The following is a 27,733-nucleotide window of genomic DNA, read 5'->3' as shown; positions in this document are numbered from 1 at the left end:
GCCTTTCAATAGATACTAGGATATATTTCTAAACATGAAGATGAAAAAATAGAAAGAATATGCCATTTTAAAGATAATTCCAGATATTTTATTCTGAATTTTACAAATAACAAGCATTTCTCTATAAAAAAACTAGGGTAAGAATCAATGTAGGTACAGCTAGGAATATTTACATTCTTAGAAGAAATTTATATATCTTTCTATATACAAGGCTGTGGCCATTACCAGTTTAAGGTACTCCCAAAGACATTTCTAAGTAAGGCTTTATGGTCCTGAGCCGATTCCATGTTTTTAGAAAATCATTTACAACTGCTAGGGCTAAGTTGAAATACTGAAACAGGTATTGCAGTCCAGCTCCCTAGGCAATGCACCCCCTTCCTGTGTACCCACCCACGCCAAATGCTCACTTGGAAAGGGGGGAAGGGTTCACACCTCTTCACAAAATAATGTCAGAAGTCAGCCAAAGTTACCTCGTTGTGGAAGATGAAATACTAAATGATGCTCATGGGAGCAATTACATTCACTGTCAGGAGAGTCAGAGATTCTTACAATTATTGACTGTGGAACACAAACATCACAAGTAGTTGTGGTACCTTTTGAGTTAATGGCATTTCCACTTGCAAGCAAAGAAACCGAAGTCACATGATTATCTGACATGCCTGAGGTGATGACAGGAGTCAGCCTGAGATCTGGAAAGGAAGAGATCCTTGTCCCCAACTTGAGGCCATACACTATTTCCCTTGGTGAAGATACTGCATTGTGATTGTTCTCTGGCAACAGGAATCCTACCTAACTAGGTAACTATAACATGGATTGCTGCTGTGATACAGGTTTTCGGCACCCAAACCATGCAGGATTTCCCAGGTTAAGGTCAGTCTAGATGTCAAAGTCTATTTCATCTTCCCCCCTACACAGCATAAGCACACAGGTTTGTCACCACTCCTCTTCCAAAGGTCAATTCTGACCTTTCTCCCTATTCTGCAGGTGTATCTGTAGTCACACTCTATGCTGCAAATCATATCTGTTGCCAGCACAGCTGCCACTCTAAAATTTGCCCATGACTGTATCAGGTCCTTTTATCTATATCTTGTCTATTGAAATATTTCCTCAGTTTCTTTTGGAGATGCCTGTTAGCTGGATTCTATCTACCCAGTAGAACAAGATCCTTGGTTTAGAGCTGAACTTGAAAAGAGTAGGATAAAACAGTAAGTACAAAATAACCCAGTCTGCTGTATCAGTTATGTTCTTCATTTCTGACTCAGACTTTATGTTTTTAAAAACATGAGCAAGGGAAAAAACCTTTTTTTGACACAAAGCGATTGCCATTGAGTTTTGTAGTATTAATCACAACCAGGAAATTCCCTGATTTTTCTGGATTAAAAAAAAAACCAAACAAACCAACAATAACAACAGAAAACCTCACAAAGAACTTCAGTAAACATCAAAATATTTAAATATTCAAATATTCAAGAGCAAAAGTCTTTCTTTCAAGGCAAATACTTTGATAAAACAGTGGGTAAGAAATTATACCTAAAACAGATGTTAAATGGACATTGCACTTTAGGACTGGAATTTCCAGACTAAATCATGTATCAGGCAAGCATGTATCTCACATTTCAGGGTATTTTCTGAAGCTGTTTACAGGAAGAGAGTTATGGGACATGGTTGTTTACATTGGCAAATTCATTACAAGGAAGTTGCAACTGAATGTGTTTTGCCTCAGATTCCTGTGGTTATCAGATTGTTCTTCTACACACACACAAAAAATGCTGCTTCTCTATGTTCCAGTTCCTAGACATAAGGTTTACAAAGAAAAATATCTGTACTACGTTTTACAACATACTCATATGTTTGCAATGAGTTAAGGCTGTAAGCCTTACAAATCAGGTCATATTTTTGGGCAAGGGGAACTGGCTGTTACATGCACTCCCCTGACATGTATTTGCTCATGTCAAGGCTGTTCTGTGATGTGCAGTGAGGCTTGTAAAATCCAGATTCTCAATTTTGGCAGTAGCCTCAAATCACACGCTGCATTTTAAACCTGCCTGCTCAGGGCTTGTCAACCTACTAAACAGGAGTGACACAACCTGACCCAAGCTTTGGATTTCTTTCCTTGGAAAAGCTGACAACACTATGTTTGTCAGTATCATTCTCTGGCCGGGTGATATTGGTCAGCTTCCTGCTGCATTCAGACATTAAAATCCTAAATAAAGAGGTGAGAAAATGAAGGAAAAGTGAAGCAAACCCTAGAGCTCAAGACACTGGTAGGAAGAATTTAACCAAACCAAACCACTATAGTCTATACAGCATTTCTGCTTTCTTCCTGTGACAAGCAGTCCAAGGCACACATCAGTCCCACTGCTGGAGTCTGTTACCAAGGCCAGAATTTGGGATATTGATTAATGAAAGACTGGAATCAGCCAACACTACCTACATATTTAAATACCATAGGAAAATGCAAAACTTCCCCAACCAGCTGCTGCAATAGAGTAAGACCCTGAGAGTTTAGGCTACAAAGGTTTAGGCTGTTTATTATTATTGTCTTAATTTAACAAGACAGAACAAAACACAAGCGCCATGAGAGAGAAACCTTTCACTGCTCACACCTGTCACACTATAACCAGCACAGCACAAATAGAGACTGTGTGTACAGATATAATGTATATTTAACAAAACACAGGTAATGCCAAACTCCACAGCACAAGGAACAATTTCTTGGCAGACTGTCAACAAGATCTGTGGGTTTGCTGGGTTTTTAAAAAACGATTTAAAAGCAATTCACTGATTACACAAGTTAAACGGAACAACAGACCTCACAGCAATCATACAGTTGATGCTTGAGGATCGAGAACCAGTGGTCAGAAATATATTTGGAGTTTTGTTCTCAGTACATTCCATGATGAGGTCAATGCAGTGGCATGATTAACACAAAAATTTACAAGTGAATATATTAATTGTGTGAGTGTGTATATGTACAAGTGGGAAAAACATAGGACAGGAGAATTGTTTCCGTTATCCAAATTGCACAGAAAACATTAAAACAATTTACACATAAAACTTCCACCACACACTGAAAGGGGAGAAGCCCAAACTAACACCACTCCCTCAATACACAGGTGAAACCATTTGCATTATTTAGAATAAATCCTGCCTGAAAACAGGCCACATCCAAGGTCAGATGTAAACAACTTCACCAAGAAGGTACAGTTGAAATCCAGCATTGGAATCAAGTGAATTTTGTGAACAAAATTTCAGTGCTAAATACTTTGAGCAAAACAATCCTTTCAGTCTATGCTGAATAAAAACATATCAGATTTTGAGAATTAATTCCAACCTTTCTTTGCATCTTTCTCAATTTGGTAACAAATTCAGCACATGCAAAGTCATTTGAGTAAGATCACAGAGAGGCGCATTCTCATAACCTTCACTATAATAAATAAGTTTCCTGTCCAGAAACAGAAGTCAAGGAACCAAAAGCAATGAGCAGCTTTTTCAGGCAATTTTTACCTCTTGATGTAAGCATTACCTCGGGGGAAGGTTCACTGAATAATCCAGGCACCTTGCCAGCCCTTGAACTCATTTTCAAGTATCTTTCAGCTGAACTATACATGTAAAGTTACAAAGGATTGATCAGATTCTGCTCCATGGTAGTACTGCAGGAACACAACCGTGGCTGAAAAATCTCATTGAAGGCTACAAAGTATTTATGTTCATATAAAAAGAGAATGTTGGGAACACAGTGTTTAAATTAATAAATAAGGTTAAAATTACAGAAAACAGTGTTGCCACTAGCCCTTTCTAGAATGAATTTCAGAAGAAAAGTCCATTTAACTTTCAGTCCACCAGGAAGTACATAGGAGTTCCATCAAAAAGCTGTGCTTTTAAAAATCTCTGGATTTTCTTCTTCCTCCTTGGAATCCCTCGTGGTACTAGATGGAGGCCTGTATTCTAATCTGGGGGTTGAAGAAAGAAAAAAGAAAATAACTTTAAAAACAGATCAGAGAACTTAGAAAAAAAAAATCAGAGTCCTGTCTGACATTACAGCCTCCTAATTTTAATATCCTGTTGACTTCAGTTGAACAGGTCTTATACTACTACATCTATGCTCATGTGTCATCTTCAACCAGAGCCATGACAAAAGGCCAAGCGCTCTCAGTCCCTCTTAGATTAGCTGAACTAAACTGGAAAAGTTCAGCTCCTCCCCAGCACTTAGGACACTTTCAGGACCTAAAATAATAGATTATAACCCACAATGTGTCCCTATACCTTGATAAAGCAACACATTTTTAAAATGCATTCCTCAGATGTACTTCTATTAAGTCATCAGAGTCAAATGACAAATTTGGAGCTGAGAGATGTACTCATGAACATTTATACTTGGGAAGAAGGACCAAGACTTCAGCCAAGCTTTTGCTCAACAGAATACTACCTTTGCTGCCAAAACCAGCCTCTCCCTCTGATCATACCTAGGTGAGTCCACTCCCCAGAGCAGAGCCGTGTTAAGATCAGACAGCACTTACCCTTTCACCAGCAGCATTTGATCAATGGTGTCAGGAAGAGGCATACCATAGCTTTCAGGCAGAAATAGTGTCAGAATTCCTGACAACACAGTCAGGCTGCCCATCAGAATATAAGGCAGGAATCGATCATAGGCACCTAGGAAAACACACACACACACAAAAAAAAAAAAAAAAAAAGAAAAAAAAAAAGAAAAAAAAAAGTAGCATCAGCTCTAAGTCTCTGATAATTGCCCAGAAAGGCTGTGGATGCCCCATCCCTGAAGTGTTCAAGACCAGGTTGGACAGGGCATGGAGCAACCTGGTCTAGTGGAAGGTGTCCCTGCCTATGGCAGGGGAGTGGAATGAGATGATCTTTAAGGTCCCTTCCAGCCCAAACCATTCTGGGGTACCATGGTAATGTTTGTACCAAGGTACAGGGCTTTACCAGTGCAAGATTTGTGCTTTCAGTAAAAACAAAACCAACCAACCCCCATCACAGCCTGACATTCAAAGTATATGTTGTTATAAATGTTGTTGTAGGAACTCAAGGGAGCAGAAATAAATAGCTGTAAGAAGTGTCCTTATTGAGGCAAGAGAATTGAGTCTCCAGAGCATCTCTCCAGCAGACCAGTTAACTCACCAAGGTAAACAAAGTAAGGCGAGAGGATGCTGCCCAGTCTGGAGGCCATGGAACTTGCTCCAACTCCCATGTTTCTTACTACTGTTGGGTAGAGCTCAGCCGTGTAAACATAAACCATTGAGAAGGCAGATGTGATTCCAAACTTCCCCAACATCACCAGTAGAATAGACAGCGCACGAATATCTGAATTCCAAACACAGTAAGGACTTTAGCTCTCACAATTCATGGTATTCCTTAATTCCTTTGTGTTTGTGTAACTCCTGCCTAATTAACTGCAGTATCAGGTGTCTTTTTTCCCTGTACATATCCACAAACATAAGCAACGTTCTTTTTTTTATTTTTTAAATAGCTAGAAGTCAACATTTCCATTTTCTCTTGAGAATGGGGCTTCCTGCCAAGTATAAAATAAGAACAGAGCCAGAACTGCTGAGATCCTCTCAGGTTTCAAGGGCCAGACCTCTGCTGTTGCAAAAAAAGCCGTATATCCCTTTTAAATAAAGTGAACGAAGTAAAACATTTGAAACAATTTTATTTTAGGTTTCCTAAAAACCTGTTTTTTCATTAACATTCTTAGTTTCATTAACATTCTTAGCGATAGTACTTTAATTAAAGGAATTTGAGTTGACTTTAACTGGGACAGTTAAGATTTGAAAATCAAACCAGATCATATCAGTGTCCAATTGACTCGAACACCAGGGGAAAAAAAAACAAACCTGAGAATGCAGCACACATATTACCTGTATAAAATAAACAAGGTAGTTCTTGCAAGTTCTCCTTTGTATATTCTTTGATTTGTAAATGAGTCCTAGGCAACAACACCTCCCCTTACATTCAACATTATTATCAGTAATGACTCCACAGCCCTATTAATCTAACTGGACTAAAGATACATACAGTTTGAGATCCCATAAGTGTTACTTGGCCCTCCTTTTCAGTTGCTACACATTATTTTACCTATTAACAGTAATTCAGTACAAGCATCTCTGCTTATCAAAAATGCTTCCACAATGACTTCATTGAATGTAACACTTTAAACAAGCTCTAAAGTCATCAATAGCTGTTTGGGAAGTGAGTTTGGCAGCCTCTTGGTAACTTCCACTTACCAAATTCTGATTGGTCTAGTCCTGGTTTTACACCTGGACCTTACCAGGACTACAGAGATGTTACTTTAGAGGCAAAACTGGACTACAGCTCTAATCCCAACAGATCACAAAGCCAATGCCCCACCTTTCAAACTGTATCTGAATGACATGTTGTGGGAGTTCCTTGTGTAGAGCACTGAGAACCAAGGAAGAGGGGCAAAGATAGGACATTAGTATCTGTATTTACTTCCCTGAGGACACTTTTCCTCCACATCCACCCTGTGCACGGTACTGCACGTCACCTATCATACATATGTGAGATCAACTAACGATTCCATACGTGAAGGCACCAGCTGAATGAAGAGAAGAACACAGCCTCCCAAGAATAACGCAGCAGCCATTGAGTACCGTCGGGGCAGATTGCGAAGCAGCAGCCAGGAAATGATGTAGGCTGGGACTTCAATCACTGCTGAGAGGAAGCAGTTCACATACACGTCACCATGCAAGTTAGGTGTGTCAAGAGAAAGTCCAAAATAGCCAACCGATATTATCATCCTGAAAGAAACAACAGCAGGGTCAAACAAATCTCTCTTCTTCCTCAGGTTGGCATGAACCTCTTCCACATTTCCATCAAGCACAGAAATGGCTGTGTAAGGCAAATTCAGCATCTGGCAGACTTGTTCACCTCTGAAGCAGCTGAAGTGTTGACTTCAGAAACAGCAAGTTAACAGTTAAACCATGCAGATGCTTTTGATCTTTCAGACTGCTCTTGATTTCAAAGAAAAAAATACATTACCCTGGGAGGAAAGTGATGGTCATTCACACTGCAGTAATGCAGTAGTTGCCATTCCTATAGTTTATAGCCTTAATCTGAAAGTCTGAGCTGCTGAATTTTATTGCTGCTGAGGCCTATAGCAGCTTTCCATTATGTTTACCAGGGAGCTGTGGGTGGAGGGCATTGTTTCTGGGTCATTATGCTCCGTGCTTTCTGTATGAAGTCAGAGAAGAGGAGTATGGCATCCTGGCAGGCCCAAACAGCCCATGATTTTCTCTGCCATGCCCCAAGCGGGCCGGGCAGCATCCAAATCACATTGGCACGGCTGGGTGCCTGGGCTGGTCAGTGCAGCAGGACACAGCTTGGTGACTGGACCACTGCCATCTTAATTTCCTGACAGATGAGAGCTGGCTTTCATGTGATCCAGGGAAATACACAACTGGCCTTGGAGACAAACCCTGTCATGTCTTGCGAGATGCTGGGTAGAGAACGTTAAGCTTCACCAACAAGTATAATGTGGTAAACAAGGAAACAATGGGCAGTGGATCAGGACATGTCTAGGTGCAAACATGAAGCACAGAACACTTGGCACTTCATCTCCTCCAGCATCTACCTTATAACAGAACCTGGAGCAAAATCACTGCACAGCAGCAAGTGCACCACTGACAAAAGATTAGCTCTTCCTCCTCCTCACTGCATATTGGAAGAGCCTTCATGGTCCAGTTGCTTAAAATAAAGTTGCTTAATGTACCTGGGAAGGTATGAAGTGACACAGCTGAGAGTAACCCCCTCCCTGCTGCTGTGGTGCCCTGCCCTAAGCTGTTCTTCTCAGAAGTAGTTCTGCAGTGTTTTTCACACCCTGTGCTCCTTGGAGTTTTTATATACAAACTGTAATGCCGGGACTCCCTTTTGGTAGCAGTTTGCCTTAGCTTATCACACTGGCAAACCTTGATATAGCTATATATTTTGTAGGAAAACTTTAGTGGTAGTTACACATCCCAGGGTGCCAAGAAGCCAAACTTCCTCATCCCTGGTACAAACCCTGCAAAGGGTATAGTTTAATGGCCTGTTACTTAGTCAAAATTAACAAAACACTCAGCACTATGTAAAGGTGATACACTGCTGTCTGCAACCATCCTCTTTTATAGCCCTTTTTTGCAAGAACTTTTAATTCATGACACAGAATATACCATTGTATATTTCCACCATGGGTTGGAAAACCATGTGCAGTGAGGAAGCACAGGATATTATATCTTTATATTTTGGGAAATTAATTTAAAGGAGATTAGGTCACTGACATGCAAATTAGAATAGCGAAAAAATTGCCCAACCTAACTGAATACTTTTCTGCAAGACGAGGGAAGATTGTGCAAGTCAACTGTAGTACCTGTTTGACTCTTCCTGCCTATCATAAAACTTGATTTTTGATGTGGTAAAAAGCCCTTCAGTGTGAGTTACTGAATCCAGTAGAATGTATTACATACTGTCATGTCAGTGTTTCTCTCAGCTGGTTCATCCTACCAAAAGTGCTGTTCAAACAGGTTTTGCCTTTGATTTCTACAACCACACAAAACAAAACTGGCTGTGCCCAGGAGCTACTGCCCCACATCAAGGAGATGAGAAGTAAGGCAGTCTCACTTCCGATTAAACATGAGAGTCAGCAACTGGACTTGAGAGGTAAGACATTATATAGACACCTTAGTGACATTTCTGCAAGGAACAAACATTACTCTACTTTTTGAGCTGTTTTTTGCACAGGTTTCCTTCTCAGTGCTTGTGGCCTTGTGCTTGGTGATGGGCCAGAGAATCTGGCTTAAATATTAGCCAAATCATCCTCTGACCCAAGATGCCACATCATCTTGTATGTGCTGGCAGGTCAGTGGACTGAACTCCAGGGCTCTGCCTCACTAAGGTGCAGGAACATTGTTCAAAAAAGGCAGCATATGAACTTAGTTGGCTCCAAAGCACTTGAGGGACCTTCTTAGTTTGGTCACTAGGTACATGTACTAATTAAACCTCACTTGTAGAGCCTCTGGCAGGTTCTAAGTTACCCTCTCTGTTTACAGCTTTACTGAGATTTCTAGTAAAGGAAAATAACAACCATTTAATCAAATTGAGCATTAAGTATGGCTTCAGCTAGTGAAAACCAAGCTGAAGATGACAAGTAGACAAAGCAGACAGCAGGAAAATATAGGGAAAACTCATATGAGAACTTAAAAGGCAGCATTATCCCTTTAAGAGCCAATACAAAAGAAATGGAAAGATTCTCCCCTAAGTCAGGCATTATGTTCAGATCCCTGGGCAAAAGTTCTCTGGGCAGAAGTAGTCTCACTGGGGGTAGGGCATGACTCACTCCTCTAAAAAGACTTTGTTACCGTCAGAAGAACATTCCCCAAGGCCCAGGATCAGGCAGCATTCCCACACATCCATTGCCAGCTGATTGGATTCTTGCTCCCTTCAGGATAAGCCTGACTGCTTCAGAAAGGAACACCAATCCAGATGTGTTTCTACACTGTCACCAAAATGAAGAACCTATGTAACCAGAATTTTGTTGTTCCAGCCAGCTAGTCATTGATTTTTGAGCTGGTTTTGTCTGTATCTCTTCAGAATACCTTAGTATTTAAAGTTACATACTCCTGAATCACACTTGCTTACCAAAGAAGCACTGACATAATTGTGATAGTTAGGATATTTCGGGTTTTCATTAGATCCAAAATGGTGTATGTCTGCTGCTTCTGGGAATTCACATCTTGTAGCTGTAAAAGAGCAAACAACAAACAAAACATGGGAACTTTAACTTCCTGAAAAAATAATTATGAAACCAACTTATACCTCAGTATTTTGATCTGCTAAAACAGGTGCCCGACTTCTAACAAAACACATGTAAGAGCCAACTACTTGTGAAAATAAAAGCTCCTCTCTAATTTAAAGTCACTTAAAATTTAGACTGAAACTCTTAATTCCCGTGACCAGTGACAGGACTCAAAGAAACTGTGTGATGCTGAGTCAGGGAGTGTTTAGGCTGGGTATCAGGAAAAGGTTCTTCACCCAGAGGGTGGTTGGGCACTGGAACAGGCTCCCCAAGAAAGTGGTTACAGCACCAAGCCTGACACAGCCCAGGAAGCATTTGGACAATGCTCTCAGGCACATGATGTGACTCTTGGGGTGTCTTGTGCAGGGCCAGGAGTTGGACTTGATGATCTGTGTGGGTCCCTTCCAGCTCAGCACATTCTATGATTCTATCGCAATAATTTTCTTTGCCTGAGGCTTCACGAAACAACTGCATTTTGTTACTTGAATTATAAAGCAACAGCATTAATTCCTGATTTGTATGTCACTACTGGAAGGGTTCTTATGTCCAGTTTTGAGCACTGCACCTTAAGAATCAGGTGAATCAACTGCACTCAGACGGGAAGAGAGTAATAAGGATGATGAGACTTTTGAAAAAAAGTAGAGGGTTTCTTTAGCCTAACGGCCAGAAGACCAAGGACATCTTAAAAGACCCAGAATAGTCTTCAAACACCAGGAAAAAAAGTGATAAACTGTCCTCTATGTCCATTGCAGACACAGCAACAGTCAACAAGATTAAACTGCAGCTGGGCAGAGTTAGTAAATGACTCCTCAAGCTGGACCTAAGAGTAATGTATTTAAACTGAGACAAACTGGCTAACAAGCTGAAGAGTGCCCATCATTATCTAGTCTGTTTTTGAGATCATCTTCTAAGAATACAAACAAAAAGACAACAAACTTCTCCTTTTCCCATTAAACTTTCCAGCCCCTCAATATAAAATCACTTCCATGTAAACAATGCAAGGGTAATCATCCATGAAGTATGAGAACAAGTTTTGTGCTTGGTAAGACTGTAAAAAAAGAAAGTTGTTTTTTTTTTTTAATTAGGACTTTAATTTAGACTCCTAAAGAGGGGGACCAAGGGAGAGATTTTTCAAAATATGGAAAAGGTGATTTAAGAGGATAAATTCTGTTGATTAAAACTATCAGCTCTGATAAAGCAACCTGGAGTTTGTGTAACCTCTGCAGTAATTTTTCTAAGTGATAGCTGGTTCTGAAGATCTGGGTAATGACATAGCAGTCTGGGACACACCAAATTTCAGTGTATTTGCTTTCATAAATCCCATTTTCTACAAAAGGCAAACAGTCCTTTACCTTTGACTGCCTGCAGGCAAACTTACATCACACAAACTGTAGTCACTTCACAGCTCATAGCCATTTCTCATAAATCACATGATCTTTCCTAAGTATCCTCCAGTTCTGCCACTATTTGTTGCCAAGAAACAAGAAAAAAAAAAAAAAGAAGAAACAAGCAAACCATAAAACAAAACCAGGAAGAGAAAAATTCAGAGTCAGTTGATGAGAAAAAGGGCCCTTGCCTTTTAAGAGCTGGATAAGCAGACAACATAATCTTTACCAGGACAGGCTCAAACAAGAAGCTATGAGACAAGGGCAGGGAAGCCAAAATGATGGTTCGAAATGAAACCTATCATCCAAACATTTCTATCCCCCTCTTAAGGTATAATTCAACCAACCAGGCCCTATTTGTGCTCCGCAGCTGGTTTGTGACTTGTCACCTCCTGGACCTCAACTGGCTTGAAATCTCTGGAGTCAAAATTCTGCAGTTGCCTCTCTCCAGCTGCACGGTGTTTGAGGGACTCTCCAAACATAAGCTCGGGTGGCTCCTCCATCCCAAATGCAGGAAGGCAAAGGGCCAGCCAGATTTCTGAGCACCTCTGCAGGATAAACATGCTTCCTAAACCCTCAAGAGGCTGTAAGCCTTCTGCTTTCCAGCTCTTCAGACAGCAGACACAAGACCAGCATAAACACACCACCGATGCAAAGGAGTTTTGCACAGATCTTTTGGCCACAGCATAACTTTTACCTTAGAAAGTAGAGGGACAGAGCTCTGCATGTTGATCAAGCTCATTTTTCTTTGATGGTCAGAAAGTTAGTACATTTTTGAGAGCTGATGTGCTAATGTCTGTAAATATGCACTACATTCTCCAGCCCACCCTGCTGCAACATCAGCATTTCCCCTTGTCCAGCACTCTCTGGAACAAAATCCCTACTCTTGACCCTGCCTTCTGCTGCTTCACTAACCAACCCCATTCAGAGACAGCAAACATATCAGTGTTTCTAAGAACAAAAGAGAAGATTCCGGAAACAGTGACCTTAGGCAGGTGTTGGAGCCAGAGCTTATTGTCTGTTTTCCTGCTGCAGTGCTGGAGATTAGTTTTCATGGCTACAGCATGAGAAGGAAGAAGAAAAAAAAGGAAAAGGTGTATTCTAATGAAGATCCAGAGAAAAAGGTATCAGGAGTGTGTTTTCTTGGCATTCTCACTCCGTTCCAGTAAGATCAGGATGTTTGCCCTACTATCTACTAAGAAGTCTGGACAAACAGCTTTGTTTGCACCTCAGCTGACTTCAACACAAGGGAACCTGTTTCAAATCTCAGTTGCAAACACCTATAGCCTAATGGCTTCCCATTTTCCTTAGCCCAAGACAGAGGCATTGTAAAGCAAGTAAGTATATTCTACTTGTTATATATATATATATCATAAGTATTCTCACTTAAATGACAAGACACTGTCAATTGTCAACCACCAACTGCCCAGACAGATTCTGGACATCTGTCAAGGAAGGTGCCCACTCTCCTGGAATATGCAAACGGTTTGTCTGACTTTTGGAGGTCATGTTTGAATGTGTATGGAACTGCTTCTACACCATAAGGGCACCCAACAGCTCAGACAAAGGGAAGATTTCCAGAGAAAACAGGGGCATGTAGGAAGAAAGAGATGGGAAAGATACCTGTCACTACTTCACCTGAAAGGGGCTCAAGTTTTGCTTTCCTTAACGTGGCTTAGAAATTGGAATTGAGTATGAACTAGAGTAACAGTATTTCCAATGTCACTGGCCAGGATTAGCCCTGTGTTAGACTTATACAGAGTTATATTACAGACTGAATAAGTACAGAATCTGTTTGGTGCAAGTATTTAGATCACTAAGCAATAGGCACCTCAAATTCATTATCCTCCCCTGAAAAATAGAGTTTTAAAGGGAAAAGGGCAGCTGTAAACTGGATGAAAAAGATGTTTGCATTAGAATTCATGTTGGCATTCCCATGGGAATGGGACCACAAAGGCTTTGCAAATCTCAATGAAAGGAAAGGGTATTGTGCTTTTCAGCAGAAAATGATGATCTTTCACCCACTTGAGAAGCACATAACACAGTGCAGGCATAACTCCATTCATCTGTCTGGAATTAATTGCTGTACATAAAGTCCAGCAAACAACTGGACTGCCAAACAAATCTTACCTCACTAGGGTCAAGTATTACATCTGGGGCTGTAATGCCATTAGTTTTTGCAGCTTTTCGGATGATGTCTTCTGCCTCCTGAAACCTCCCCTGGGAGATCAACCACCGTGGAGATTCCGGAATGACCCTGCAGAGAAGGTTGAGGATAACAAGCCTGCATTTCCATAGAAAGCACTGCTGAAGGCACCAATACACATTGTTCCAGGCAGGCAGGAAGATCTCCAAACATGCCACGTCTTGCAGGAATTAGTGCAGTGACAACAGAAATCAGATTTACCAGAGCAGACTAGTGAATGGAACAAGACCAGACTAATATGCCCTTATGGATTTCAGAAGCGCTGAAGGAATTAGCAACAACTCAGAAAAAAGAGCAATCCAAACATTCAAAGTAAGGGAAAACATTAATTAAAGAAATTCAGAAATGTGGACACACAAGCAGCACGCTGTATGTTAAGAAGCATATCCTTAGAGGCTAACACATATAAAATTAGTCACTGGAAATTCTGTCACAGAAAAGCAAGTTAGAGAGCGGAATTCCCCACCCATTCGATTGTGTAAGAACCCGGATGGAAGCACAAACACAACTGCTACTGTAAGTGAAGGAACACCACCACCACGTGGACTATTTCAGCTTTACATGCCACCCAAAAGCAGTATTTTAACAACTACAGAATAAAACATGGAAGCCCCACAGCTGCGCAAGTGTAGTTTGTCATATCTGTGTCACCTTACCAATGCCCAGAACAACTGGTTTTTCCTTCTGCCCTTAGATCAGACCTATACTTAAAAGCCTGTGAATTTCAGTTGGTGCAGAAGTATGAGTTTTATTGACCTTTTTTTGCTTTCTTTGCATGTACAAGACTTAATTTTACAAAAGCCTCGAGAAAATGAAGAATAGGTTTTCTGGGCACCAGTCAGATCACATACAACACCATGGACTGACAGCTAAATGACTGGGAGAGTAAAGGACACAACATCCATTCTTCACCCACCCATTCCTGAATTTCATTAGCTTGAAGTGATCTTAAAAATATGCAGACAGGACCTTCTAAAGACTCAAGTCTTGTAAGTTAGTTAATACTCACCACCAGAGTGGGATGCAGAGCAGCCCAGGCAGGGTGAGAGCCAGCAGCAGCATCCGCCAGTCTCGGATGAAGAAAGCAAACAGTGGCAGCAACATGTAACCAAATGCATAAAATATGCACACACCCAGTGTGCAGAACAGCACACGGATTGATTTGCCAAGGATTTCTGTGCCTGTTCAAAACAGCAAAGGGATTATTAACATTTTAACTTAATAGCAACCAAGTAACTTAACAAAAATACCCCTGGCAATTGGCTTTGAAATGCACTGCAGAGTTGCAGGATATAGCACTCTGCTGAAGCACCACAGAGCTGCTTCATGCTGCGATCCTGCATCAATGGAGGTAATTACACGAGTAAAAGAATGAGAACTGGGCCACATAACATCTCTGTAGCTCAGTATGTAGGTCATATTTCTGTAATTTTATCTTTTTAGAATCTCACATTTTACCTGAGGAGCTGCAATCACCTGACATTCTCATCAGTTAACCTTAGCTTGATCTCCAGAATCCTCTCCAGCTTATGAAGAGTAACCAGCTTCTTTAAAGAATAATTCAAAGGTGCCTAAAGTAAGTTCCCAACCTGTATCACCCTCTAAAAGACTATTTAACCAAAAAAACCTCACAGTCTTTTTGGGTAGACATATGGAACTCATGTTGGTCACAAAGACCAGGCTACTGGCAGGGGAATTAAATGCACAAACAGGGGTCAGTGCCCCCCTCTGAAATGTTTTGGGACCTGCAAATCAAAAGACAGACAAAAAAAATTACAATCTTTCTTGTTTCCACAGAAATCAAAGAAGATTCCAACAGCTGCAGAAGGCTGTGTGCAGTGAGGTTAGCTAAGCACTGCTTTCACTCCTGAACTGACCTTCCTTGCCTCATGGAAGGAAGGAATTTATTGCCACCATTTGGTACTTTGGACAGTGAGGTCACTGAAAATAACACTAATAATTTATTTTTTTAAAAATCTGAGATTCATGAGGTAATTCACATTCCCATGATTAAATAAGGTCTTAGGTAGCTTGAAAGTAATACAAAGCAAAAGTCATGACGACATTTAAATTTTTACTATAGGCTGTTTAAAGAAGAGTTTATAAAAATTATTCTACCTATCTTGGTTCTCTTTAAACTAAACAGGTATTTAGGCCCCAAAATGGACATCAGAAATCCCTGAAAAATCATAGACTCATGGAATGGTTTGGGCTGGAAGGGACCTTAAAGATCATCTAGTTTCAAACCCCAAAAAATCATGTCACACATGTCTTATCTCTCCAACTAGAAGATGGACTTTATTTCAAATAGTCAGGTTCTGGGGCTTCGCCTCTTTTAGGATGGTCAACCACAGGAATAATTCGAATTGCACCTCTATCAGCTGGAAGTTTCCAAGGAGAAGGCAAGTTATCCATGCATGGTGAGACCACACTCTTAACAGCGTTGCTTGGCAAAACAAATCAACCCTAAGACAGTACCAAAAAGGAGCAGGAAAAGCACAAGATGAAAGGACTCATGCAGTGCCCAGCAGGACTTTCATACCAAGAACAAATGCTGCCACGTAGTTAGATATCTGTCCCATGCCAACCAGCACAAACAACACTGAAAACATCTCCCAGCTGGTAGAGAAGACCTGTATGAAACTGAAGCCAGTCTGCATTGCCAGAGTCGCAAACAGCACATTCTTCCTGCCAAACCTTCCATGGACAGATTAAAAAAAGAAAGAGAAGGGGAAAAAATATATGATTAAACAACATAATGAATGAAATCTTCAGAAACAGAAAAATAAAATTACTTACATGCATACTTAAGGAGATACAAAAATGTCTGCAAAAAGCAGAGGTTCAGGAAATGTGACACAGGCACAACTATTCTAAACACATTAAAAAAATCACTGGCCAAGAGAAAGTAATATTCCAAGGGCTGCTAGTTAAGTTGTCTTTAAGTATATGCCAGAACACTATTCCTTTCTTACTGATAGGATGAGCCAGGAAACAAATCATCAGGAACAAGTTACTTAAAGTGCATGAGTATCCAATGCTTCTCCTCCTCCAAGGAGCACACAGTCCATGACACAGATCAACACATTGAAAAAGAAAAAAAAATGAAGGCTTCTGGAAAAGAGGTAAACCTCAGATTTGGAAGATGCTATTGGCAGTCAGCGACCCCATGCCACAATCTTCACTCCATTTGGTTTAAAAATGAACAAAATTAAGGGATTCTAGAAGATGTCCTGATGAAGTACTAAAAAAAACAAACCCAAAAAACAAAGAGAAAAGAAATTCAACTAAACTCAACCCATCAAGCTGATCTAAGAGTGGTTGCTGATGTCCTGACCCAGGCAGCCCCACGTTGCTGGGACAGGACATGCTGAGTGCAGGTTTCACAACTCCAAAGTCCAAGTTGACCTGCGGGTCTACAGCTAGTGCTATGGGCATCAGGTGTGTCACAACGCATGAAGAACAGACTGTTACTTGAACCCCCCAAATACTTTGTCAACCTTCATGTCTCAGGCTCACCGCAGGCAGCAGAACACTGTAGGCAGCCTCACTGGAGCATTCTCCTTGTGGAGAGAAGGAGCTCTTGACCAGGAGCTTGCTGTCCTTCAGTGGCTACAAGTAACTGGATGAGCTGCATCGATGGCCTCCTCACCTGCACCTGGTGAGGATCTGTGCTACTACGGGAAGGAGCTGCAGAAGACTGCCAGGAGTGTGAAGGTAGGAAGCTCATGGATTCCAGCACCGGAACAACTCCTGCTTCACCTGCCAGGTAGTCACTATGGGAGACACTCGGGATCCTTGCAGCAGACAAGGATCTCTTTGGAAGGAAGTACCTGAACCTTCTGAAGCAGTAGCACCAGGAAAAGGTGGTGAGAGATTCCCCACAGGGAAGAGGGGAATCGCCCCTCACATGGGAGGGCAGCAGGAAGGCATGGAGCTCTGCCTGGGGATGGGTGACAAGCCGGCTGAGATCATGGGTTGGGATTAGCAGGGTGGCGGGTGTCTGCTGCAGCCACCTGATCAGAAAGAAGCAAATAGGGCCTGCTGCAGGGCACCACAGGAACCCTCCTTATGTCCAAAGGCACTGGCCATCATAAGGGCTTCAATCACTCCAGGACATGCTGGAAGGACAAAACCCAGGAGGTTTCTGGAGCTCACCAGTGATGACTTCCTAACACAGATGGCTGAGGAGCTGACAAAAGGGAGACACTGCTGGACTCCCATGCAAACAAGGGAGCACTGTCTGGGGGTGTGAAGGCTGGCAGCAGCCTGCTGGCCGTGCAGTGCTGAAGAGCAGGATCATGAGGGGAGGAACAAAGCAGAAGCCAGGCTCACAGAGAGAGCAAACACTGGCCTGCCCAGGGACTTTTTTGGAAAAAAATCATGGCATATAGCTTTGGAGAGAAGTACAGGAGGCCTGGCTAATTTTTAAAGATCACTGTCTCTGAGCTCAAGATTGGTCCAACCTGATAGGAAAGAAACCATGGAAAGGCCTTAAATGAAGCCACAAGATTTGTGGCATAGAGATTACGTTTCAATGAAACAGAAACTCTGCAAGTATCAGCACATTAGAGGACCACATACTGTTCTCAGGGAATCAGGAAGACAGCACACAATGCATTGCACAGCAAATCCCAGGGAGAGAATCAGAAAAACTGAGCTTTACAAAATAGAACCAACTGGTGGCATCACAAAAACTAATAGTGCCTTCCTTCTTTTCTAATGTTTGCACCTATAAAGAAGAAAGTTTTGTTTCTCTGGAGTAGCTGAACAGTATTTATGCTTTGGAGCTTCCACAAACACAGATCATTGGACTTCAATGCTGTATTTCATGATAAGAAAGAGAAGCTATAGCTGTTTATAAAAAGAGAAATCCCAATTTGACCTAAAAAAAAGGAAAACAAGCCTCAGGGATCCCTCTGAACATAGTCCAAAATAGAAGAGAATGTCATTGATCCAATTTTTCCAGACAAAACTTATCTCTTATGCCTATTTTCTGGCATAAAAGCAGTTTGCTCTAGAGTGATTTTGTTGCAAGAACAAACAGATATAGATAACACCTACTAACAATCTTTGTAATATTCTGTTCTAGTTCGGGACATTTCTCTACACACTCTGTATACACTCAGGTTAGACAGTTACAGAACAAAGACACATTAGTGGTTGCAGAAACACACTTGTAGGAAAGTTGACATACAAGAACTGCCTACAAATGAGCATCAAAGAGACAGCAGCTCTGGGGTATATACTTTACTTGTCTGAGAGCTGTCCTGAGATGAAAGATCCCAGCAGGACACCCACAAAGAACAGGGAGGTGCTCAGAGGTCCCTTCCAGTCGTTGGCACATACGAGATTCCACTGCAGGGAGAGAGAATTGGAAAGTCTTTTAATTAACAGGATTTCCCCTCCCTCCTAAACTCTGCTGAGCTGGGTTTGGAAGGAGTGAGAACAGAATTACAGAATAGTTTGGGCTGGAAGGGACCTTAAGGACATCTCATTCCAACCCCCTGCCATGGGCAGGGACACCTTCCACTATCCCAGGTTGCCCCAAGCCCTGTCCAACCTGGTCTTGAACACTTCCAGGGATGGGGCAGCCACAGCTTCTCTGAGCAACCTGTGCCAGGGCCTCACCACCCTCACAGGAAAGAATTTCTTCCTAATATCCAATATAACCCTGCCCTCTGTCAGTATGAAGACATCCCCCCTTGTCTTGCCACTGCATGACCTTGCAAACAGTTCCCTAACTTGATTTCCCTGCATATAGTAATGTTTCCTATTAAAAATTCACAAATTTAAGAAAAATTGAACTACTGAAACAAGAATATAGAAAGAAGGAGCCTCTTTATTACATTTTAATATGATTTTGAGAGACAGGAGACTGCTCATTCTTCACTGGAAATCTAACTAACTTCAATTAAAATCTTTGAAATACAAATTGAAATATACACCAAGCAAACAAAGACTTCAAAAATTAAAACAAAAATGAGGAATAAAAGAAAATATTTATTATATAAAGTCTTCAATAGTTTTCAAGCTCCTACCCAGTTCAGTCAGATGCTTTTGAAACAACACTCATGTTATTTTTCCATCTACATAGGCCACTATTATTCTTAGTCCTGTTTTGGTTATCTGGGGGGAATGTGTGTGTAAATATTAGAAGAAATGACAAAACCCAGCAGGGATCCCTCATCCCCTCCTTCACAGCTATGTTGTCACTGGAGGAATTCCCAGAGCTCTCCCAGTACCTGCTGCCAGAGGGCAGGTGCTGCAGCCCTGCAGGAGAGAAACTGGGAGGCCGCAGATGTTTCTGATGCGAGACCAAACCCTCCTGAGCTTAGTTATTCAAACGGCTCCCTCAGGGCCCCTTCTGATGTTTTAGCAATGGAAAATTTTACTTTTAAATCTGTATTAAAAAGGCTTAAATGAAAATATTTACCCTTACCTTAATAATTAATCCTCCTTGTCTCCCAATTACAAATAATTCAGTATATATTTTTTTCAAATTGTACTGGAACACCCTTCAATGGTTTGATCTGCTCCATAAGAAATGCAGTTGCTGTGTGTCCCAGCTCCCCCACCCATCTCATCCGTAGTCCCGTAGTCCCGCATGTGGGAATGCTGATGTTTTGTTGTCTGTCAGCCCCACCTCCTCAGCACTAAGCCTTTGACTCCAGGAATCTCACAGCCCTCAGCCTGTTAACAGTCATGCTACAACTACATCCTAGTCCATGTTTTAAGGATCACTTAAAACTATGCAGAGAATGAACAACACCAGCAATGGCCTTCCACTGCCAGATCCCTGTGTCAAAATGCAACTGAGCCATCACTTATTTCATGGAATAGCATCCAGTTTTGAATTAAAACTGGGAACTGTTCCAGAGATGAATTATTGCCATTCACACAGGCTGCACTCTCATCAGCTGTCTAACTTTAGCTGCCAGTCCTTACACTATCTTGTAAGAGTCATCATAATTATTATTTTTAAGGTCAAAATGCACCTTTTTCCAATTTGTAACTGTATTCAGGTCATTTCATAACCTCTCCATTGATAAATCTGTTTGTGGTTTTATGTCTGTAAAATCTCTCATTCTATCAGATTTCATAACCCTCAACATTTCTTCCGCAGACCTTTCCAGCCTCACAGCACCTGAAGCTCAGGTACCAGCACTCCAGCAGTGCTCCAGTACATCCCACCAACACCATCAATCAAGCATCACTACAGAAGTTCCTTCCAGAACTGTGGCTTTCTAATGTGTTATCAAATGTATCCCACTCATGGTAAGGAACTGAACTTACTATAGTTATCAATATCATTTAGATTATGAACTATAATTAACATTTATAGTTAAATCTGTATTATTCAACAAAAGCTGTACTTCATTATAGATTAAAGAAAGTTTGAGCCTTTCTGTGATGACCACAGAGGTTAAACCAGCTAGGAAGCTTAAGTAAAATATACATGGCAACTTGGAAATACCAGCAAATGATTGTTACCAAATTTATAATTTATACAGGCCAAAGGTTTTAGTGGTTATAATATTCCTCTGTATTGATAACACCTACCAGAGAAACAAACACCACAAATACAAATCCTGCTGTTATAAAGACTTGCCTAGTCACAAAAAGTTATCTTTGTATCAACTACTGAAGTCAGACATCCTCAATAACTCAACTAAAATCTTTCTTGGTGATTAGTCTGTCATTATTAAATAGCTCATTACTTTCCAGCTGATTACCCTGTGCCTGTGAGTCCACCATCTCCTTTCATCTGTCCTACACCCTGCACTTTGGCACAAGGCTTGCAGAACACTTGGATTTCCAGACACCGGCATGTTTGTGCTCTATAACAAACATTTTCTTCAGATCACTGAAGTGGAGACCTTTCTTGGAAAAGTTCATGGTATTAAAACGTTTAGCATAGCTCTGCCAAAACCTTCTTGCATTATACTGAGCATTCAAATGTGGCAATGATTACCAGCTTGTTTTTCTGGCCTCTCTGTTAAAGCATGGTGAGGAGCTGTCATGCTTACGACCACTTGAACCAGGCACCAAAGTGAACTTCAACACCAAACTTCTGAGCAGAACTACATTGGTTGTTCAATACCAGTTATTTACAGACTCCACAGAAGCACAACAATTAGAACAAAGGGATTTTAAGGTCCATTACCCTTTGCCGCAGTAAATAAATGTCAAAGTCTTCAACTTATTAATGACACACCTATAAGGTCTATTATATTGCTTGTCAGTGATGATGGCATCAGCCTTCCAGAATCATTTTGCAACCATATCCTTCCCTCAACTGCACATTGTCCAAGAGGAAGTCACCAAAGCATCACTGCTGGAAGACCAGCATGGAAAAGAGCAAGTGTCCCAGGAGTAGTTACTAATTAAACCCTGCTGCTAGCAGTGCTGTTTGGACACAGCATACCGTGACCCAGTGCTCTAAAATCATGTGCTATTTTCACTTCCTAGTATCCTTTGAACGAGCCTGCTAGCTGTAACAGCCTTTGCCCCAGTGAACAAGATAAGGTTAACCTTGGCAAGGTATCTGGGCTTCAAATGGGAGAAAAACATTTCCGCTCTGTTTTCAAAGAGCAGCTGCTGATGTTGTGAAGCATCGAGTTGCTCAACACTGGTACCCAATGGAACAGAGCATTCTTGCTCTATTTTGTTATAACTCTAGGACATCCTCTGTTGCAGTTTAAACTTGTCTTCTTACTCATCTTAGAGATATTTTGTGATTTTTGTACTTCCCAGGCAATTAATCAGGTTTGGGTGATGTCTGTCAGCAGCCTCACACCCAGCATAAATGATCACTTGTGCACTGGAGTTGGGGTGTGCTTATGCACCTCCATAAGCAGATTCCTGGCTGATGACAGTCGCTGGTGAAGACAGCTGGGAAGAGGGGATGGAGAAAAGAAGACATGCTATGGACATGGCCAGGAATGTGGACAGTTTGGGTTAGAAGGCAGGGGGACCAAAAAGGAGAGGGACTGAAGCAGTTGCTTCTCAAGCACAGGTTTGGGGCCTGAATATGAAACAGTCCCAGGCACTTACAGTCATCACACACCTCTCTAGGAGAGCACTTTCCAAATTCTGCTTCATCTCTTACATGCCAGCTGCCTGGAACCATGTCTCCAAATCCTTTGCTATAAAGGCAAGCCCAGTGACAAAACTATGAAAAATAAAAACTCTATAAATTACTCCCTTGGATCTCCTCCCTCCCACAAACTCAAGACCCTTCCCTAATGCCATTACAAGAACCCTAAACAAAGCTGGACTGTGACAAATACAAAACTTCAAGAGCCTCACTTGGTTATACTCCTGTCCTACAAGGAAAAGCCTTATAGGAAAAAAATTTTACAGCTACAAGATACTATCTTCCCATTCCTTTATTTTTTTAAACTCTTTTCCTGTCTTCCTGAGAATAACATGCATAATTGAAAAATTAAGTGGGTAGTTCCATGTATTAATATTTTCTTTTTAAAAATCAACATGTTAGCAAGACTTTTTGAAGCTAGGCCAATACCCTGTATTCTCTCCTTCCACTTGGTCCTCTCACCCAATAGAGGCAGATTCTTCAAAAAATCTCAGTCTCACGATCAAGTACTGACAACCTTTGATTCTGAATCTGGTTTTGTTTATATCCACACAAGTATTCTCTGCTTACTTGAGAGTGATGAGTGTTATTAAACACCCTTTCCTCTAAAAACACATTTGTATATTCCAGATACTTAGAAGTTCTAGATGTTACATTGAAGCTTATTATCTAAAGCAAACAGAAGTCTGTATCTACAAAACACATATTCTGCTTGATTTCCCCCCCTCTAGTTGTTTTACTTTTTTACAGAGATAAAACTTGCACAGAACATGAAGGAAATTGCCAAATATTTTACAATTCCAGTGCAGAAACTGAACTGTTCCCCATACATCATATTTTTGAGATGGCTGGAGAAAAAGGAAACGGGGCACTGCCCTCAGCAACTGAGAAGCCTGAGGTGAGTTTGAATTTAAAAGTAAAGGTGACATAAAGGGAATTTTACCTTGTCATTAACTGTCCACAGTGCCTCTGAAAGAGCACTGCTTCCATTTAACAATATCAACTGCAGGCCTGTCATTCTTTAATAATACTAATCTTATTTTATATTGCAATGTCAGAAATACCTGCACTTTGTACAATTCTGAACAGTACTGCATGATGTGCTTTTTAAATCACACCTTGAAAAACACAGCATTTTACAAATACCTTTGTATATCTGTCAGACATTCATATTTACCTATTAAATGAAAACTAGACTTTCTTTTCCTTCTTCTGACAAGACTTACTATACCAAGCTTTTGTACCTGCAAATCACCTAAAGGTCTTCCCACAGCTTGTTCAGCTCCCAGAGCTGAGAAGTTCTAAGTATGAACTTCAGCCACAAAGATAAGCAGATATTAACCTACAACAATAACAAAGAAGCACCTGTTTTAAAAGATGATAAATAATGGAGGTGGCTAATGTTAATGAAGAGTTGGGTGAGAACTGAACCTGGATGACACAGGGTTGATTTACAATTCAGCTGCTGGCTCCACTCCTGCAACAGCCTGGTCTAGTGGAAGGTGTCCCTGTCTATGCCAGGGGGGTTGGAATTAGATGATCTTTAAGGTCCCTCCCAACCCAAACCATTCTATGATTCTATGACTCTATAAATTACAATGTCTAGCATAAGCCTGTGTTTTTATTTTGGCAAAGTGAAACAACACTTTCCTTCACTTGTCGCCTTCCAACAGAGTGAACATTGAAACCTCTGGTTAACCATCTGTGCCACAGAGGCCATTTGTGTCGTCCACATATCACTGCTGCAGTCTCCCCTTGCTTCCTGAAGCCCCGGCATAACCCACTCATCTCCAGGGAGTGGGGTCTGACAGCACAGCAGGGCACTTGAATCCCTGGGGTGTAGAGAATGGAAACCTCTGGGCCCTTGTCTCTGCACAGAACTTTCTCTCCCTGAACACCCATACAGGATGGAACACCAGCCCTACACTAAGCCTCTGAACACCTGGCAATTCCCACCATGTGCATCCTTCCTCTGCAAAAGCCAACAGTCCCTAAAGTTTGCCAATAGCAAAACAGAAACAAACCATGCAAATCTGGCATATACCACCTGCACTGATTTCAAACTGATGACCAATATAACACCTTTTTTAGAAGCTGAGGATGAATAAGTGTATCCAAAATTCAGTGTCTGTTTAAGAATTACTCTTGTGTGAACTAAAATGTTCAGACTGATGTATCATCTAACACCCCATTATATCATATTTCTAGTGCACTCATGCCCTTAAGTCCACTGCTCAATTCTACTCCAGGTTATTCTGTATAGCTCCATAACAGCCATGACTGGCAGAATTTAACCTTTTCCCTTAATTACTCCTGGTTTAATCCTTTTACTACCATGTATGAACTTTTACTACTCCTACATTCATTTTTTACAGGACTTGTGGAGGAATTAGAATTACACAGTTGGGTTCTTGAGCCAAAATAAAGCCCTTCTTGTCCCCTGAGCTACAGCATTTCAAAGAGTAAAAGATAGAATGGGATTTTGTTACACTGGAGCTGGTTAAATACTGCAGACTGGCTAATAACAACCTTCTGTTGTTAGTCTGTTAGAAAAGAAAGTCTCTCTTCAAGTGGGAGAGAACTGAATGTTTTAAGTCTCCCCTGAAAAGCAGAACCATAAACAAGGTTTCTCTAAATTCATGAGAGATTCAGCAAAAAACTTTCTTTAAAAAAAAATCCCCCTTCCCCCTCCCAGTGTCAGCTATAGAAATCTGGGACAAAGGTCCTCATGATTATTCAACAAGTCAGAGATATGCAACTAAACACAAGATTAGTTAATCATAAAAGCAGCACCACCAAGCAAAGAAATTAAACAAGTTTAACACTGAAAACCTGTAAGTGTGTGAAAGGCCACAGCTCTTGCAAAACTCCCTCAGAAGCACTGATATTAAAGGAGAAAAAAATACTGCCTCAGTGCACGATGCCTAGGCAGACAAACATTGCCTCCCACGGACACGGGACATCTGCCAAGTCACACAGACAACGGGCCAGGGCTGGGGAGTCTCAGCACTATGTCAGCAACTCCCTATTCTTATAGATTGTAAAACTCCTGGATGATACCCCAATAGCTCAAGACATTTTAATTTACATCAAGCCAAAGCTGAGTGAAGCTCCAAAAACAAAGCACCACATCTAAGCCAGGATAACCATCATAGCACAACACTCAAAACACCCGTGTGTCCGCCTGTGAACAGGCCTGCCTGAGAAGGTGCCAACTGCCTTACACTGCCCTGAGAGCACTCAGCCTTTCACAACAGTGCATTTTAGCAAGGACTGCAGCCTAGAAATTCTGAGCAGCTTTCCTCTCGAGGAAGACAGCAGTTCATTACAAAAAGATGAGGCAATGCCTTGCACCACTTGTCAGAATCGCTCAAACCCTTGACTGAGTTTCCAACAACTCCAATGTCCCATTTCCAATCCTCCCTGTGCTGCCATTGCTCCTCTTCTGTGTTCCCCAAGTCACGCGTAGTCCTCTGTGCCCAGATCAGCTTATGGTCATTTAGTACTCACACCCATCACTATCCAAACACTGATCACAACCCAATTTGCAAAGCAAGAAAAAATGGCAGATTTTTTATGGAGCTCCAGCTCCATAAAACTTATGTCCAGGCAATGGGAGTGTACAAACTTTGTAAGCCTTCTGAAAAAGGCCTATACTTGTATTGAAATTCAAGTATTCCTCAAAAGTACTCCTCAAAATCCATTTCCTTGCTCCTTAAGTCAACCTGCAGCTGTGGGCCTGGACAGCTTTCATCTGAAAACAGAGTGACAATCAGCACAGCTTCACCTTTGGTTGGCTGCCCACACCCCAGACTTGACACTCAAGGGGTGTATCTGCACAGATAAAAACATGACCTGTCCCAGCACAGAGACCAAAGCAGAGACACTGTGGGCACACGGCAAAGTTCAGGGCCCTTTGGATAAAGCATCAAACCAGGGCTCCCCAACCTGTGCATTTTGCACAACTCAGGATGACTCTCAACTCTGAGAGTGGTGACACATTGGCACAGACTGCCCCAGAGAAATTATGAATGCCCCATCCCTGGAAGTGTTCAAGGCAGGGCTGGACAGGACTTGCAACAACCTGGTCTAGTGGAAGGTGTTCCTGCCCATGCCAGGGGGCTGGAACTAGATGTTTCTTAAGGCCCCTTCCAACCCAAACCACTCTGTGATTCTATGAGTTCTACCACCTTTATTTTTTTAAAGGAAGAACACAAATGCTGTTCATCTCCACAGTTCAAAGAGACATCTCTGTCACACCAAGCAAGCTGAACCCAGTGCTGACCCTGCTCCAGCCCGTTGCACAGATACCTGATGAATCAATAAGCAGTTACACACGGTGACCAGTCTCGCTGGGTAAGGAAACGGGCTGCACTTCGAAGCCCATTACAGAAACAAAGAATGTTAATGGATTGGAATGGACCTTAAAGATCATCTAGTGCCTGCCATGGACAGGGATACCTCCCACTAGACCAGGCTGCTCAAGGCCTTATCCAAGCTGGCCTTGAACATTGGGGATCCACAGCCTCCCTGGGCAATCCAGGGTCTGACCACCCTCACTCTAAAAATTTCCTTCCTCGTTTTTATGCAAACGAAAGCGAACAGAAGATCTCAAAATAAACTCCGCATGGCAGGTTTCACAGCAGATCAGTGTGCCGGCAGAAACGCCAGAACGCGGCGGAACTGCACCGGTGCTGCGATAACCTGACGGTTCTCCCCGGCACCCTGGGGCTGCCCAAGAATCCCCTCCCGCTCCCGCGGCCGCGCACCTCGGTGACGATGGTGGAGCGATAGACATCGCGGCTGTACTCCCAGCCGTCCAGGCACGGCTCCTGCTCCACTGCCTCCAGCTCTACGTCGGAGCCGGGTCGCAGCCCCAGCGCCGAGAAGTTGGCGAGCGCGGCCAGGCGGTAGCGGCGGCAGCGGCTCGGCGCCTCCTGCCCGCCCCGCAGCTCCAGAGGGATGCTGGCGTTGCGCCACTCGCCGCTCAGGTTGGCCCCGCGGGGCACGACGCACCGGTGCTCGGGGGTGCCGGCCAGGAACACGATGGAGAGGCCGTTGAAGCCATTGGGAATGATACTGGCGCTGAGTAGAAAGAAGACGAGGCGCTGGAAGCGGCCCCACTCGCCCAGGAAGGCGGTGGCCGCGTCGTAGTCACGCATGGCGCAGCCGAGCTACGGCCGCGGACCCGCGGAGCAGTCTGGCGTGGGCAGGAAGCAGCCACCCCGCGCCAT

At 42.2% G+C, this 27,733-nt stretch overlaps 1 protein-coding gene across 1 annotated transcript; it reads right to left on the bottom strand.

The window, feature by feature from the left end:
* Positions 1 to 65: 65 nt before the first annotated feature.
* LOC138118425 (organic cation/carnitine transporter 2-like) lies at positions 66 to 27,733 on the bottom strand. The gene is made up of 10 exons (XM_069029381.1): positions 27,269 to 27,733; positions 18,654 to 18,757; positions 15,942 to 16,096; positions 14,409 to 14,580; positions 13,324 to 13,450; positions 9,652 to 9,752; positions 6,562 to 6,776; positions 5,140 to 5,322; positions 4,521 to 4,656; positions 66 to 3,953 (listed from the first exon to the last, which is right to left on the bottom strand). Exons 1-10 carry the CDS (start codon positions 27,659 to 27,661, stop codon positions 3,866 to 3,868), a joined length of 1,674 nt encoding a protein of 557 aa, XP_068885482.1. The 5' UTR covers positions 27,662 to 27,733; the 3' UTR covers positions 66 to 3,865.

This window comes from Aphelocoma coerulescens, chromosome 13 (genome assembly GCF_041296385.1).
Source record: "Aphelocoma coerulescens isolate FSJ_1873_10779 chromosome 13, UR_Acoe_1.0, whole genome shotgun sequence".
Classification (NCBI taxonomy): domain Eukaryota; kingdom Metazoa; phylum Chordata; class Aves; order Passeriformes; family Corvidae; genus Aphelocoma; species Aphelocoma coerulescens.
This window is presented reverse-complemented; position numbering and strand designations above follow the sequence as displayed.